The sequence below is a fragment of the Nelumbo lutea genome, chromosome 5 (assembly GCF_056320005.1).
Source record: "Nelumbo lutea isolate HS-2025 chromosome 5, American lotus-T2T, whole genome shotgun sequence".
NCBI classification, from domain to species: Eukaryota; Viridiplantae; Streptophyta; class Magnoliopsida; order Proteales; family Nelumbonaceae; genus Nelumbo; species Nelumbo lutea.
In genome coordinates, this window is record NC_142688.1 from 51,835,250 (window position 1) to 51,852,584 (window position 17,335).

Below are 17,335 nucleotides of genomic sequence, written 5' to 3' on the forward strand. Positions count from 1 at the left end.
TAGATTGCTTAATAGTGAAAGGTATCCCCTAATTTCTAGGTTCCTAAAACAACCAACAATTAAATAAATGAGGCTGATGTCACCTAGATAAAGATCCCCGGACATGACTCCCCCAAGGAAACAATTTTGGATTCCAATCTGTTTTTAATATGTTATTAACTCCAAAAATTCCGATATGCCTCAATTCTTTAAGCTGTGTTTGTTTGAAAAAAATGTAGAGAAAAGAAGAGAATCGAAGTACTAAATATAGGCATAAGATTAATAACTTTCCCTTGGCTTTTTTCTCTTATTTTCTGTTAAATCAAGCACAGCCTATGTGATTCAAGTTTATGAGACTCTGTATCCTTTTTTTTCCTATGTTTTGCTTTATGGGCCACAAACCAGGGGTAATTCCATCTCCTTAACCCCTCAACCCTAGTGGTACTTAGGGGGTGCAACTTGGGCAGGCCTAGCCGGAGCCCAAACTGGCCCAGCCCAAAATTTTGCATAGGCTACGGGTTGGGTTTGGGCTGGGATCAGGTCTAAGAAATTGGATTTTTTTATTTTTTGAGTCAGGCTTAGGACTAGTCCTTAGGTAGTTCATACTAACCCGAGCTCGATTCAATTATACACATTCATATATACATATGTATATATATATATATATATATATATATATATATATATATATATATATATATATATATATATATATATATTTATTTTAGAGTGGATTTATTAATCAACTTAAGCCCGGTCCAAACCCTAGCCCTACTTAAGTGCATCAAATTACAGTATAGGAAGATCAGGCTTGAGTCTGTGTCCAAGCTTAAGCCTTAAACTCAAATGTTTGGGCCAGGCCTAAGTTAACCATAAACCTAACCCAACCTATCCGACTTGCACTCTTAGTGGCATTTGATCCTAACTAAGAGCCAAAAATCCTACTAACCAAGCCATTAATCAGTTCAGATAGGGTTGTCCGATTCCCAGCATGAACCATGATAAGGGTTGAGAGAGCCCAAGATTTTGTATTTTATATATTTGTATTTATATTCTTTCTAAATTGAGACTTAAATTTTTAACAGCTTAAAATTAATATTTAATTTAGTATGTTTGTGTTTGTAAAAATAAGCGTGAAAATTTAACTTATGCCATCAATCATAAATTTAGTTATGGAACCATGTATACAAAACATTTATGAGTTGGCTTGTGATTGGTCATATAATGAAGTTGGCACACTTGTATTTGCACCAATTCCGACCTGAAGTTTTTTAACCAATAACAACAACCCACATACCCATAGAGTGCATATCAGTTTATCACCCACAACCACTCCAATCACTCGCTTACTGTGCTTAGGTAACGTAGGGGAGCCCCGTGCTCCTGCTCATAAAAGCTCAATCCATACAGGCCACAACATCCCACATCCACAGGTGAGAATTTATGACATGTTCTAAATGTACACTGAATGCCCTTGCTTTGGCAGAGTTTTTGTGGGTAATTGATACGTTACAATTTTTTTGGGTTAGGGTTGAGATTTTGTCAAAATTTTAATATCCCAATTCGAAGTCGGAACCCAAAATAACTCGCGTAATTTGCACTCCTACTTACAACGTGGGGTAGTGTTATAAAAGAGAGCGGATTCAATAATCAATACTCCCAACACGAGGACAAAATCTAACTTTTAAATGCAGATAATTAAGGTGGTGTTTTAGTGCCTTTTTTTGAGAAAATGGTCTCATGTAGGTGTTATGTTAAAGAAAAAGGTGTTGGAAGCAACACTTTATTTGGTACTGCTTTTTCAGAAAAATATTGCTCTAGATTACATCTTGGAAATTGAGAAAGTATAGTCTAAAGCAACATCAAATTTGATGATTTTTGGGAAAATTGTGTGTTGCTGCCAACAATACAATGATATGGCATCATCTTTGACATTAGATAATAAAATCAATGTTAAAAATGTTGCTGCCAGCATTAGTATCAAACAAAACCGCTGTTGTTTTTTCAAAAAAAAGTGCTTACAACTTTACATACCCAGCACCTATGCCAAATACCTACTAAAGCTTCATTTGGCATGTCTTTTCATACAGTTGTCGGTTGTTTAGAAACTCGATAATTTATTTTTTGGTCTTTTTCTACTTGGTTGGAAAATAATATAACTATTGAAAGATGATGCTTCGAAAATATGTGTAAAATCTGTTTTAAATTATTTTCAAGAAATTCCAAATAGAACTTTTTGACTTTTTTCATCGTATATTTGTACAACCAAATGATCTTCAAACTACTAAAATCTTAGTACAAGAATTTTGGCTGTTAGATATATTGGAAATTTGAAATATCATTCAAAAAAGGACTTGGCAAAGGGAATCTAAGGTTTATTTTAGTAAATAGATAATTCAGATTCATATGAGACGATATTTTTTTAATGAATTTCCAATGTAATCACCACCGTTCTTATGTTGACCGATTAAGGACATGTGGAACCATTGACTAACTCGGCTAGCTTGTCTCCTTGGAAGATTCTAAATCTCACTCGTGTTCTCCACGTGTTCGGTTACCCGAACCGATCATTTTTACACAGCTGTAGAAGTAATTACCTCACCAGCTAGTTTCCAGCTGGAGAAAAGAATATCTCTAGAATTCCATGGAATGACGATATTACCCTGAACCTCCAATAAAGAATCAACCTGTTGTTCTGGTAGTATATAATTTTATAAGGGTATTTGCGTCAAACTACTTAGCTACGAACAGAATACGTGCTCACGGTTTTAGAAACTAAAATTCGTAAAGATTCTTCGTCTGAAAAGATCCTCCAAGATCCCTCGATTCCAGTTGTCTTCTCTTTAATACCACAAGCCGTCTTTAGAATCTGAACAATCTTTATTTTTACCGTGGATCCCACAATCAACAGCTTTTGATAAATGTCCTACCATCTAATAAATACCCTTTTATCCATTGAATCACCAAAGTACTCACTGTGTATGTGTATTCGAGATTTCGAGACAGGGAGGTTCTGTTACTGTTTCAGAAATGGCGGCCACTGTAGTGCCGATAGCCTACCAAAACAACACATCGTCAGTGCCGGACTGGCTAAACAAAGGAGACAACGCATGGCAGATGATATCGGCGACGCTGGTCGGGATGCAGAGCGTGCCGGGTCTTGTCATCCTCTATGGAAGCATAGTGAAGAAGAAATGGGCAGTCAATTCAGCTTTCATGGCGCTCTACGCCTTCGCTGCCGTCTTAATCTGCTGGGTCACCTGGGCTTACAAGATGTCTTTTGGTGATCGTCTCCTCCCGTTCTGGGGCAAGGCCGGCCCTGCTTTAGGCCAGAAGTTTCTGATCAGACAAGCGAGGTTGCCGGAGACGACGCAGTTATACCATAATGGAACCGAGGAGACGGCTACGATTGCACCGTTTTATCCTATGGCGTCCATGGTTTACTTTCAGTTCGTGTTTGCTGCGATCACAGTGATTTTGCTGGCTGGGTCGCTCCTGGGTAGAATGAACATCAAGGCTTGGATGCTTTTCGTCCCGCTCTGGCTCACCTTTTCTTACACAGTCGGTGCTTTCAGTCTCTGGGGCGGTGGATTCTTGTTCCACTGGGGCGTCATGGACTACTCCGGCGGCTACGTCATCCATCTCTCCTCCGGCATCGCCGGCTTCACGGCAGCTTATTGGGTTAGTATTAATTGCTGAATCTCATCGAATCATTAATTAAATGGTGGGGATGGAATTGGTCGTCTGGACTTGATGACTTGAGTCTGTTTACAGGTGGGACCGAGATCGACAAAGGACAGGGAGAGGTTCCCACCGAACAACGTTTTACTGATGTTGGCCGGTGCAGGGTTGCTGTGGATGGGTTGGGCTGGATTCAACGGTGGAGATCCTTACACGGCGAATATTGACTCGTCCGTGGCCGTACTGAACACAAACATCTGTGCAGCGACGAGTTTGCTGGTGTGGACTTGCCTCGATGTCATCTTCTTTAACAAACCTTCGGTGATCGGAGCCGTCCAGGGAATGATCACAGGGCTTGTCTGTATCACGCCCGGTGCAGGTAATGCTGTTGTTTCTTTTTCTTTTGTTTTTTCACTACCTAGGATAGTGACCCGGGAGATCTGTTTCCCATTGGAAGGCGTTTCTCGGGAAATCCGTTCCCATTTCCCAGGGAAATGGAAAAGATGTGATTTCCGTAAATTGTGGGACTTTTAAAGAATGCAGCTCGACGAGTTGCCGTTGGATCGGGTTGAGGACAAAGTGACAACCCAGAGCCCGAGGCAAGCCAGCATTTATTCAGAGTTTATCCAATCCAACCCGAGTCTAAATTTCAGTTATCAAATGTTGGGTATAGAGTACAATCGTCAATCGGGGCCTGCTTGGGCCGGTTCAATCGGGTCATGCTGGGTTCGAACATTGTGAAAGCTCAAAAGCAGATAGCATTCTATTCTGCTATTGTGCCTTTCTATTCGAAAACAATTTCATTTTATTCAATCAAAGAGTAGAAAGAAGTACTTTTATGTAAATCTAAAAGTACTTGTATGTGAGATTTTGAAAACACAAATCGTTTCCTTCATGTATTCACATCAAGCACTTCTCAAGAGTTTTTGACAATATCACAAAATTTGTACATTGTTTTTGGGTTTCTGGGGGCTAGGGGTCCGGTTGAACCGAATGGATCAACCATTTTCTTGTGTGAGCACTGAGCAGTAATTAGTTTTTAACACATGGCACAACCATCCCTTTGAGTATTGCTTTTCTACTTAAACTGAAGCAATGAAGAGGAAGAACTTTTCCTTTGGAGCTGATGTGTTAGAGTTTCGGCCTCCAATCACAATCAAACTAACTTTTAAGTTTCAAATAGCTCACACAAGCAAGCTTCCTCTGTGATTATTATATTTATACATATTCATTAACAATCTCTTGTAATATTATCTAAGTAAGAGATCTAGAAGTTAGTGTGTTAGCTGATTTTGAATTTGACTTGGTAAGTTTCATTAATAAATATGAGGTGTCCATTTGTACCTTTCTTGTTCTGATGATTTAATTAGTCAAAATGAACCAATGTTTTCAATCTTAGGGAGTGAAATTAGGTATTCCATTAGTTTATTTGAACCCCAAGAACCCTCAAGGGGGATGCACCCGTAGAGAGCCTCTAATTACAGCCCATTTGTACGGACTGGTAAATCTACCCATCCCATATGATCTATCAAATAAAAATAACAAATCAACCCATCCCATGGGCTGAAGTGGAGATCTCCGGCCAATACTGGCGAGGTGCGGCGACCACCAAAACAACAGTGCACGTAAATCAGGTTTTAGTGTCAATTACTTGGCTGATTTGCTCATAAGACTCATAGGTCATTTCCCTAGAAGCAAATTTTCTCATTCTTTGTGTATTATGTGAAGAAAGTTTTGAACGTATCAGCTTCTGTCCTTGTTCTATCTCGTTCTCTGCTCAAGAAATTCTTGGTAAGTTGAGCTCAGAGTTGTGTCAAGGGCCCCATAATGAACCAACCTCATTTTTCTTCAAAAATATAAGTGGGACCCGATGTTTTAAAAATCAATTCAGAATCAGAACAAGGACATTCTAATAAAAAAATCAAAAGAGTAAAAAAAAGTAATTAAAAATAAAAAACAGTTAAAAACTATTGTATAAGTTAACGGGTTGACAGTTTAACTGTCTGGATCAATGGATTATTGACCAATTCAACAATTTTTTTATCAAGGACCTGGTTTAGAATAAAATAGAACCCATTGCCTGGGCTTGAAAAATGAGCTAGTTCCTCCCATGCAATTAATGACTCGCTCCATGCTTTTCTTTTTTTCAATTTTGAATTAGGGAATGCCTGTGGTTGGACCAATGCGATGTTCTTTATTTTATTTTTAGGTGGAGATGTGATGTATGGTTAACGACCATAGCCATCATCTGCTTTTAGTCAGCTTAGAATTTTTCTCTTTTAGATAATATCTAATTATCTTTTAGGAAAAGCAACAATAGTCAATTAGTTCCATCTTGATTTCTCAGGGAATACTTTGTTTCATTCAATTTAGTAGTATATTTATTGATTCTCCTTAGTAAGGTTCTAACTGGTGAAGTTAGTAATTCTAGTTCCCACTGAGATGGGATCCAATTAATCCCACCTTCTCTCTCACCCCTGGGTAGTGGGTACTACCTAGTTTGTCTTGCAATATAATAATAATAATAATAATAATAATAATAATTCTACCATTTTTTGTTACCAATTCTACCCTTTTATTAAAACTTATACAGTGGATCATTTAACACATGGTTTTCGAAATTGGACTAGATTGGACAGTCAGACCGGAAAAAGCTCAAAAAGGTCAAAACTGTGTAGGCCTTTGATAGTGGGTACTACCTAATTTGATGTCACCATGGGAATTTGGATCATCATAAAGGTCAAAACTCAAAAGCATGATTCCGTATAAGCAAAGCCAGATTACAAACATTGAGAAATGTTTTCATTCTTTCTTGTGTAGGCCTTGTTCAGGGATGGGCTGCAATTATCATGGGAATATTATCAGGCAGCATTCCTTGGTTCACAATGATGGTCGTCCACAAGAGGTCGAAGTTGCTTCAAAAGGTCGATGACACCCTCGCAGTGTTCCACACACATGCCGTCGCAGGCTTCCTAGGAGGTCTCACCACCGGAATCTTTGCTGAGCCAGAGCTGTGTGCACTCTTCTTGGCAGTGACCAACTCTAGGGGTGGAGTCTATGGAGGTTCTGGTGGGGTTCAAGTCCTCAAACAGATTGTTGGGGCTGGTTTCATCACTGGCTGGAATGTTGTGGTTACTACAATTATATGCTTGGCAATAAAGTTGGTGATACCTCTGAGAATGTCGGAGGAGCAACTGTTGATCGGAGATGATGCAGTCCACGGCGAAGAAGCCTACGCGCTGTGGGGCGATGGAGAGAAGTATGACTCCACCAAGCATGGCTGGTATTCTGATGACACTACACACAATAAAGTGGCCAGTGGTGTTACTCAGATGGTCTAGGCTTAAAGAGAAGTGGGTGCTTCTTGTGAATTATAATAGGAGATATATAGTCAAATTCATGTTCATAAGGTCGGTGATGATTTGTAGGGGTAAATTAATTCTTGTTCATATGCTTATAAGTTGCACTGAATTTTTGAGTTGATAGAATGATGCTTTGAGGGTTTCATAGTGTTGTTGGTTCCAGATTTGTTTTATGAGGACAATCAATTTATAATCCATGATAAAGTTCTCGAGCTAAGATTCAAAGGGCTAAGAGCTGCAAAGGGATACCAAAGGAATTCAGATTGGATCTTGAATAGCATTATTAAGTTAAACTCAAAATGATAAAAAGAAAAAATATATATTATTAATAGAATAAGCTAAAAATAATAACTTTGATATATACTGTATATCATGAACAAAACGAATAGAACATAAATTGTTTATAACTTGAACCTACTGATCATTGTAAATGCATAATATTTAAATCAATTTTAATAATAAATACAATATAAATTTTGAGTACATAAACATAAATATTTAAATAAAATCAAATTGGATCAGATAGGGATCATATTCAATCAAATTTCAAAGGGGTCGAATTAGGATCACCCTTAACTGGATCGAATTTGAATTCGAAATTTGGACAAAGGAAAACCATTTGCAGCTCTATTAAGGATGTGGTTAGGTACCCTCTTGAGCTGCATTGTCTCCAGTTTTGTCCTCAATTGTGGGTGGAGAACTCTGGATTTTTTTTTCTTTGGGATGACCTCAATTGCGGGTGGAGAACTCTAAAACAAAACAAAAAAAAAAATGAAGTCAGTTTTCTGATCTTTCTATAATTAAGATAGAGAATTTTAGACAACTTTTTTTTTTTTTTTTTGTTTTGAAGGACAATTTCAGATAACTCATTCTCTTTCTTGTAACTTGGATTCTCTTGAAATTTCAATCACATTTTGGAGCAGACCAGTTTTGTCCAAGTGGACAACCATGGAAATTAATCTAGTGGCTCCACACCACTCAAAGAAAAGGACAAAACCATGGGGGTACTTTTATTGACATAAGTATCCCTGCCGCATTGTCCTTTGCCATAGATGCAGTGATGTACAGAAGTAGACCTGTTCTAGTTGCCTCAAACGAGATTCCAGGGTGAAAACTTTGTATATAAGTCAGAAAAAGATGTCTAATTACACCACGTTCAACATTTAATTCAGTCAGTTGGGATAAATAGAAGATAACTGGTCCAAAATTTCCAAAATTTAGGTCTCTCTCTCCAAAAACTGTATTGACTTGCTATTGACTTTACAGACAATATCTTAACTTTCACCCACAATTAGATGCCTCCGACGAAAAATAATTAATGGTCAGTTTGGAAAGAGTAGAAATGCAAATTTATATAGTATAAATACATACAAAATAATACAAAATATAAGGTTTTGTTCTCTACATATTTGCATTGTATTTGTATTCCTTTTAAATTGAGCCTAAAGAGTAAACAAAGTTATAAGGTATCCTTAAGATGTTTGTTTTGAAAAACTCAGGTTATGTTTAAGTCAGTCAATGTGAAAACTCAGGGTATTTTTAAGTCTTTTACCCTTGCAGAATGTAGAGTAATTTCAAGATCCACATCAATTTTTCAAATTCTAAGGGTTCATTTGGCACATTTTTTCATGCGACTTTTTGGCTGTTTATAAGTCAAACAGACCGATTTTCGGTTTATTTATGTTTGGCGCATAGAATATCTAATCACAAAAACCAGAACACCGAAAAGACACAAAAAAACACTCCAAATGAAGCTTTTCATGTTTTTTGCATTTTATTTTCACGCGAGAAGACACAAAAAGATATACAGAAAGACGTGCATCTACCAAACGTGCTTTGGACTACTTAGATGTTCATACAAAAACTCAATGCATCTTTTGACTGTCAGAACTACCAAAAGATCTTCTTGAAAAAACATGCCAAACAGGCCCTAATCCTTCAACTGTCTTCTCTGTATCCCTCCATCAAAAACTCTTCTTGAAAAACTCTTCTTGGGGGATATTGATTGGTCCCTAAACAGACTAAATAAAATCAGATAGGTTGATTCAAATTTAATTCATTTTTATTCGGATTCATATCAGATTCAATTGATGTTGGATTGCAATCGGATATTTTCTTTTCTTTTTTGCAAAAGGCAATCGGATATTAATTAGCATTAATAAATTAAAGTGAAAATGCTCAAAATATTCTGTCTTATTAATATAATAAATTAGAGATAAATTTAATATTGTATTTAATGAACAAAATGAATTGAAAATCAACTTGTTTGGAACCTAAACCTAATATATAACATCCAAAACAACTTTAGTACTACGTATATTAATACAAATTCTAAGTATATATAAGCATATATACTAAAATCAAATTGAATGGGATAATATAGGATTGTATAGGAATAGATTCATACTCAATCCAAACATAAATTCATTGAATATTTTATCATCCTTAACAGGATCAAGTTCGAAATCAAATAAAAGGATACCATTTGGAGCTCTAATCTTGGTTGAGTTGATGTTCAAATAGGATTCAAGTTGAGACGATCCGGCACCAAACCCGTTGGGGTGGGGGTGGAGGACATGTAATTTTGAGATAATTATAGAACGGTGGCAAGGAAACCAAGAAGAAGAAGAAGAAGAAGAAGAAAAAAAAGCTCATTGGTCACATTGTTGCAGCAGTTCACCAGTCACCACTTGTACTATATTCCTCTCTGACTCTCTCTTACTTTCTCCTTCTATCTAGCTTCTCATCTAGACCTGGCAAAAAGTTGACTCAACCCCTGAACCAACCCAACCCAACCCAAAAAAATAGGGTTAGGGCATTCTTTTCAGACCAAACCAACCCAACTCAACCTCTGGCAAAAAGTTCGCTCTATCTCAACTATCTAAGAGAGCTCAGACTCAGAGATCGTATTTTGTTAATTTCTCAAAAAATATCATTTTATGTTTAACCTGTGAACCATTTTTCAGGTCAAAAAATTCGACAGTTAAATCAGGTCAAGAGTTTGTTCATCAAATCAATATGTTTTTTTCATTTTCATAATAATGGGTCAGTGATAAACAGAACTAGAATTGTAGTCAGTTTTTAAGCGGAACGGTTTGACCACCCAAGTCAACGACCGTTTTAAAACATGCCTCAAATATCATAACCCATCTATTTCACCAAGGCATGGGTTTTGTTCGTGGATTGGATCAAAATCAGTTGTGGCTCCCCAAATCGGGTTCAACATTTCTATTTAATTTAGGCTTTGGGCATTCTTTTCGTACGGTATATCGATTATTTATAAGCTTGAAAGACCATGATTAAGTCTTTTTTTTTTATTTGGTTTGCAGTAGATCTAATCACCAAAAGACAATGCATGGAAAAGAGTAAAAAGTCTAAAATACACTCGTTTTAGGAAGTTTCAAATAGAGCTTTTGTGTTTTTTTTTCTATTTGTTTTCATACGAAAAAATACATATTAACCAAACAGGTTTCAAGCTGCTTAAATCTTAATGCAAAAAGTCAATACATGTTTTTATCGTCAAAATTACTAAAAGATATTTCCACAAAAGCTTACCAAACGTGTACTTAACAAAATCAGATAAACTTTTTTCTTCTTTTCAATGCAAGCGATGCAACACATTACACACCCTATCCTCTTAATAATAAAAGATTAATAAAGGATAATGGAGTAGGCGCATCCCATTACCCGTTGACATCTTTTTTTCTCTTCTTGGATGCAAAACATCCTTTCCTTCTTAAATAAATAACTTATAAGGGTAATGAATAGGTCACATTTCATTACCTGTTGACACCTTTTCCTCTTTTTCCCTTTTTTTCTTTCTTTTCCCGCAAAGCACTCTATCTTTCTAACACCTTAACAATAAAACACTGAAAAAGGGTAATGGATTAGGCACATCCCATTACGCATTACCCCTTTACACACTATCCTTCTTTATTAAGCCTAATAATAAAAAACTAATAAAGGGTAATGGATAAGGCACATCCCCCATTTTTTTATGAGGGTAAAATATAAAAATCCTCTCCTATGTTTTCTCACAATCATATAAACCCTCATGTTTTTAACTTTTCATAATTTTGAGAATTCCATGTATTAGCTTTTTCTAAAAAAAAATGTTGACATAACTTTGTCCGCATTGGCTAACCTAAGATACCTTCACCATAAAGTCAATTTGAAAACACTGGCACAATGTTAGAATTTCGTAGTGCGTCGATTGAATTGTGTGAGTGTGACTACCAAAGATAAAGTTGATTTTATAGCTCATATAAGCCTATTTTCAACTCTCCAGAGTCTTACCAAACAACAACTTCTTGGCGTTTTGGATTTCTCAGCTCAGATAACGCCATAAGCCACTACGTCAAAGCCCTCCCAAACTTTGGACCAGATTAAGAGCTTCAAAATCAATGGATGCTTGAATAAGGTGCTTTCTAGCGAGATTTCAACAGCATTTTAAGAGCTCAATAAAAAGTTATATGCCGTCCATCCTAAATTCATCAATGGTTTGCTTTGCAACTTTGGGTAGGGAGCCAAGTTTTAGCTGAACTCAATCCCAATCCTAAGAATTGGGCCCAAGGCCCAAGTTTAGCCTAAGTCAAAGGCCAAAGCCCATATTAAAATTTGATGCATTCAAGTTGGACTCAGGCTTGGCCAGGCTCAGATTGGTCAATCAACTTAAACTAAAAATTGATATACATGTATATATATATATATATATATATATGTATGTATGGTTTATTTAAAATGATTATGCATATATGCGTTATACATACAAAATTAAAAAGCCCAAAATTTTAGTCCCAGCCCAAACCAAGGACAAAAAATTTAAACCCAACCTATGTAAAATTGCAGGCTTGATCAATTTGGGCTTGGATTGGGCCCACCCAACTTGCAGCCCTAGCTTTGGGGAAGCAATTTTACTAAAAGTATTCCTCAAGGGCTTGTAAAGAATGTTGTAGTTCCTAAATTTGTTGTCCAACAAGTACAATGGAAATCTCCTGCTTAATCTGTATTTGGGATAAACAAAACAACTCTCACTCTCTCAATAGTCACAAATGGAAGATCAGGTCCAAGACACAAATAGTCCAAGCCATGGTTTGGAGAAAACCAAGCCTGTGAGGTCAAAGAGGACTCCCAAGCCTAAGCAAATCTTGATATTTGAGTCCCTCTTCAATAATGGAATGCTTAACCCTTTTTTTCCTAAAAAATATGATATTAGTATTAACTTTCGAAGGTCTTACAACTATATTATATTTATAGGTTTCAAAGGCTAATTTATAAGCAGCAGTATTTTAGTCACTACAACTATAGCTGAAAGTAACAGATTCAAAAGTTACCAACAGCTCTTGTATAGCTTCTTTCAATGGTTTTACTGACCATTCTACTTCCATCCCTACTAATAGGCTATCTACTATCTTCTTGGCATCTAAAAAACAGTTAAAGAAGATATCTTCAGCTCCTTTGTTTTTGTAATTCATCAAGGACAGCCCAACATTCAACTTGTAAACTTCCAAAAGCTCGAACTCTTCTACTAGCAACATAGAGAAAGCAATTATTATCAGAGAGGAAAACCAAACCAGTTGCCACCACACTTGTCTCTAGCATGAAAGATCCATCAATGAACAGTTGAACCTCTGCTGGGGAATTTTGAGGTCGAACTAAGTGTCGGGGGGGTATTATACTCCCCCTATGGTCGGAGGTAATTAACATATACTGATGAGCCGGTTTAAGCAGAAGGATTGGATGTAGAACTTGTAAGCCATGAACCATGGCATTTCTCATGTCCCCAATGAGTCAAAATAGAATTAGAAATTAACTTGGCAATATAAATTTTTTTTTCTTCTTTTGGTAGTTGAGCCAACACATGGTCAACCGAGTTGGTCATAGAAACATGTAACTCGTCTTGTACCATAGTTTCTGGTATTATCCCCACTTGAGCAAATATCCATACTACTGTAACATAGTGGCAAGTTAAAAATAGATGTTTCCATGTTTCTAATGCTGAGTTGCATGCACACCCCACATTTTCTTTCTAAACCCGGGAGGAAGGTTAATTTCAAGGTTTTTAAAATCGACCCGGACAATGAATCAGTGAAGGGTCTAGTTTCCGAGTCAAATGGTCAAACTGTTTTGACAAAAAAAAAAATTAAAAAAGCAATCAAAACCGTTGAATGGTTAAACCACCCAGGTCAGCGGTTTGCTGATCAAATCAACTTTTTTGACAAAAATCCAATTTTGGGAAAACGGAACCGATCACTTGTTTGGTTCCCGGTTTTTTCAGTCTGACCGTCCATTCGATCCGGTTTTGAAAACCATGGTTAATTTATCCCTTGTGCATCATTCCACCCGACCTTTCACATCAAGACTTGAAATCTCAGGGGAGTTTATGCTTTCTATATTATCCTTCAGTTTACTGAAAGGCCTGAGATTGAGGGGGAATTTTCCAAGAATACATTGTATCCTAATATGATGTCATAGTTTGCCTTTTTATTTATTTCTTCCATAGCATCATAGCATGTGGGAGGTGAGAGGAATATTGAATCTGGGTAATGTGATCATTATTCAGTAAACAATTGTCCTAGTTTTTATATCTCCTAGTTGCTTTGATCATTAATGAAATCCTTTACCACCATTTTATGGATCTATGTGTGGAGCATTTTCTTTGAGTTATGGTATGCCATTGTGGAAAGTGGGAATCCAGGGGTCGAAAATATGAATTGAACAGGTAGCTATCTTTTATTTTCCATATGAAATTATTTTTTATTTGATACATGATGTCCATTATTCTTTTCCACCAATTTGAGTCTAGGGTTTTCTTGCTTAGAGTAAAAGGTGAATTATTCTGCATGTATTTTTGCCTGATGACTCATGTTCATAATTGTTTAGCAAATAAGGCTCTATTAAACTCTTTCAATCTTATGAATCCCAACCCCCCCCCCCCTTCTTTCTTTGATTTAAATATTTTCTCCCATGCTATTGTATGGGGTGATTTCTTGTTTAGGTTTCCACTCCACCAAAACTCTCTCTATATTTATTTATTCGAGAAGGGACAAGGTTTTTTGTTGAGGATGGGAATAAACATGGTGTAGGTAGGTAAAGCCTATAACACAGACTCTACCAGCATTGTTCTACCTGCTTGAGAAAGAAGCTTTGCTCTCCGCATGGAGAGCCAGGATTCCATCTTGTGAAATAATTATCTTTGTTCTGTGTCTCTTCCCCAACCAAAATTTATAGTTCCACCAAGGTATCTGTCTTTATTTCTCAAGCTCTTCACTCACAACAAAATAACAATTTATTTTCCCTTTTTGTAGATTCCTTTGTTGAACTATACACCAGATTTGTTGTAATTAATCTATTTACCAGATATACCTTCAAACTTTTTGAGAATATCTTTGGCCTTAATTACTTATGTTGGGTCTGCCTTGCACATGATTAGATAATCATCTACAAATAGAAAATGAGTGATATGAGTTTCTCTTCTGCATAGTTTAAATTGTTTTAAACCTTCCCCCCTCTCTGTCTTCTCAATAAAACTTGAAAGAGCTTGCGTTCGTAAGGTGAACAAATATGCTGATAAAGGGTCACCTTTCTTAGACCATTTTTAAGACTAAAGAATTCTTTATGAGTCCCACTTATTTTGATGGCAAATCTTGGCGAGTTGATATAGGCATTCACCATTTTGCACCACATTTCTAGAAAACCCATTCCTTCTAGTACCTTTAGGATGAAATCTCTCCTCATTCTATCATAAGCATTTGGCATATCTATCTTAATAAATAACCATCCAACCCCTTTTCTTCGTTTTGTTAATAATTTCTTTTGCAATTATGACATTGTCAGTACATTGTCTTCCTTGGATGAAAGTTGATTGGTTTGGAGAGATTAGGTCTCCTATTAGTCTTTGTATTTTCATCACTAAGCACTTTGAAATAATTTATATATGAAACTGCAAACACTAATAGGTCTAAAATGAGTTGGACTCTCGATTTTTCACCTTAGGAATATGGACAAGATTTATGGAATTCATTTCAAGAGGGAATTCAACTGTTTGGAAGAAAATTTGTACCAACTGAATGACATCATATTTGATAAGGGACCAATATTTTTGGTAAAAAAGAATGGGGAGAAACCATTTGGGCCCGAAGCTAAGTGAGGTCTCATAGATTTCACTATAAATTCTATTTATTCCTCAGAGAGGGGATATAATAAGGCTTCTCTCTCGTTCTTAGCTATTGTCACAAGGAAAATTCCTCGAAACCAAACATCCTCAATTATTTTTTTACAATCCTCCTCTTGGGCCAGATAATTTAGTCGAATGTGTCTAGTAGCACAACTATGTGATCAAGGAATTTTGTAGGGTAAGAGATGATTTTTGCCTCACGAAAAGTTTCTTGCCACCAAGGAGGTCTCGATCAAGCTTCTTCTTAACCAATCTACCCGTTGTTTGTGATTTAACCAAGTGAATTGGGACCCCACCACACCGATTTCCAATAGTACATACTTGGCTATTAATCGTTTGAGTAGCTTGGAAGGTGTATTCACATTCCAGCAAGCACCCCAATAATTAGAAGCATCAACAATATCATTTACGTCCCCTATTTGAAACCATTTGTCATTTTCCTCCATTAATAGGTTTAGTCCATTCCATAATTTTGCTCGAAGGTTTTTTATTGGGTGGCCATTGATCAAACATAAGCCTCAAATTGGGTCTGAAATAAAGTTTTGGATTTGAGCAAGTATCAATCTCTTTGACAATAAAATAATTTGTAAAAGAAGATATGTTTCCAGCAATTAGACCTGTTCATGGGTCGGGCCGGGCTGGGTTTTTATTGTGTATTAACAGATTTTTTTAAGGCCCGAGCCCGAGCCCGGTCCGACCATCGGGCCTACAACTTGGGCCCGAGCCCGGCCCTTAAAAAAAGCCCGAAGCCCGAGCCTGGGCCCGGGCCCGAAATTTAGCCTATACTATTATTATTATTAATGTTGAAGCAGCTGAATATAGAGAGAGAGATTGAAATTATAAAGAAAAGAATAATATATATATATATATATATATATTAAATTATAAATATATATTTTAATAAATATTATATTATTTATATATTTTATATAATATATAAAATACATATTATATATTTTATAAAATATATAATACTGAGTCAGGCCGGGCCGGGCTTTTTTGACAAATCCCGAGCCCGGCCCGAAACACGGTCGGGCTTATTGTGTTAAGCCCAAGGTCAGGCCCGCAGGCCTAATTATATGACCAAGCCCGGCCGGGGTGCGGGCCGGGCCGTCGGGCTACCTGGCCCATGAACAGGTCTACCGACAACATAGTAAACCCCCATGTGGGTATCCAAACCGGAGGGAAACAATGGAGTTACCATCTAAATTTTTGAGAATTGGAAATTTAGAAAAATCCAGGTTTTTAAAAAAAATAATTGTTTCTTAGTGACTCGTAATTTAGGAATGAGATTTTTAGAGTTCGGGGACCAAGGTATGGTATGGAAAGGTGTTAGGCAACCCCATACACACGCCCAATTAAAATGGACTCTACTACATCAATGTTCCAAAAAATATTTAATAACTTCTACGCTATCCACACTAAGCCAAAATAATGAAGTTGCAATCTAATAATTAGCAAAATAAAGAAGCAAGGACAATAGAAGATGACTAGGCATTCAACTAAGTATGACTTTCTACCAATGTAAAATACAAGACATAACAAAAATTACTTATTCATTAATTGATTAGAGAATTTCTTTAAAAATGAATACTAGATGATTTATGTTGAGTGAAAAGGGGTTGGGATTGAATGGGTATTGATGAGGGGTAATTTGGCACGACCTAGTAAGTAAAGGTCACGTGGACACGATCTCCCCGTAGGATGACAACTCAGCAAGAGGAGCCTATTCAGCAATTTTCAAAACTCGGGTGTTCGGTCACCTCGGTACAAAGCTACCTCGGCGCAAAGCCATCCTAGAAGAAAGTCACCTTGGAATAGAGTCACCTCGGCATAAAGGCATCTCGGCACCTAAGCCAGTTCAGGGCCCAGGAACCAAAGTGACATGTAATCAACTCCAAAAGTTTCCCAACGAACTCCAAACCTCACAGGATCACGCCGCGTAACGGCAAGCCTTATCCTCTCCTCGCCCGGATCGAGTGGTAATGATAGACTTCATTGACAGATACGTTACTCCCCGACTAAAACGAAAACGGATTCATCTACTCAGGCCGAAGATCCCACTAAGGCAGAAGATCCCGGAACCGTTTCGTAAGACCCATGGCAATTCAGCAATATAAGGGCATCAACCCCTCCA

At 37.0% G+C, this 17,335-nt stretch overlaps 1 protein-coding gene across 1 annotated transcript; it reads left to right on the top strand.

Annotated features, from left to right (window-relative positions):
• The first annotated feature begins 2,881 nt into the window (after positions 1-2,881).
• On the top strand, positions 2,882-7,167 carry LOC148852382 (ammonium transporter 3 member 1-like). Its single transcript, XM_088943058.1, has 3 exons — positions 2,882-3,660; positions 3,754-4,039; positions 6,481-7,167. The coding sequence occupies exons 1-3, from the start codon at positions 3,010-3,012 to the stop codon at positions 6,999-7,001; spliced, it is 1,458 nt and encodes a 485-aa protein (XP_088799184.1). The 5' UTR covers positions 2,882-3,009; the 3' UTR covers positions 7,002-7,167.
• Positions 7,168-17,335: the final 10,168 nt, after the last annotated feature.

Bases quoted from the DNA above. Each gene is read 5' to 3' on its own strand.
- LOC148852382 (XM_088943058.1), top strand. From the start codon at position 3,010: ATGGCGGCCACTGTAGTGCCGATAGCCTACCAAAACAACACATCGTCA. The intron at 3,661-3,753 runs GTTAGTATTAAT...GTCTGTTTACAG, and splicing joins GCTTCACGGCAGCTTATTGG to GTGGGACCGAGATCGACAAA. The intron at 4,040-6,480 runs GTAATGCTGTTG...TTTCTTGTGTAG, and splicing joins CTGTATCACGCCCGGTGCAG to GCCTTGTTCAGGGATGGGCT.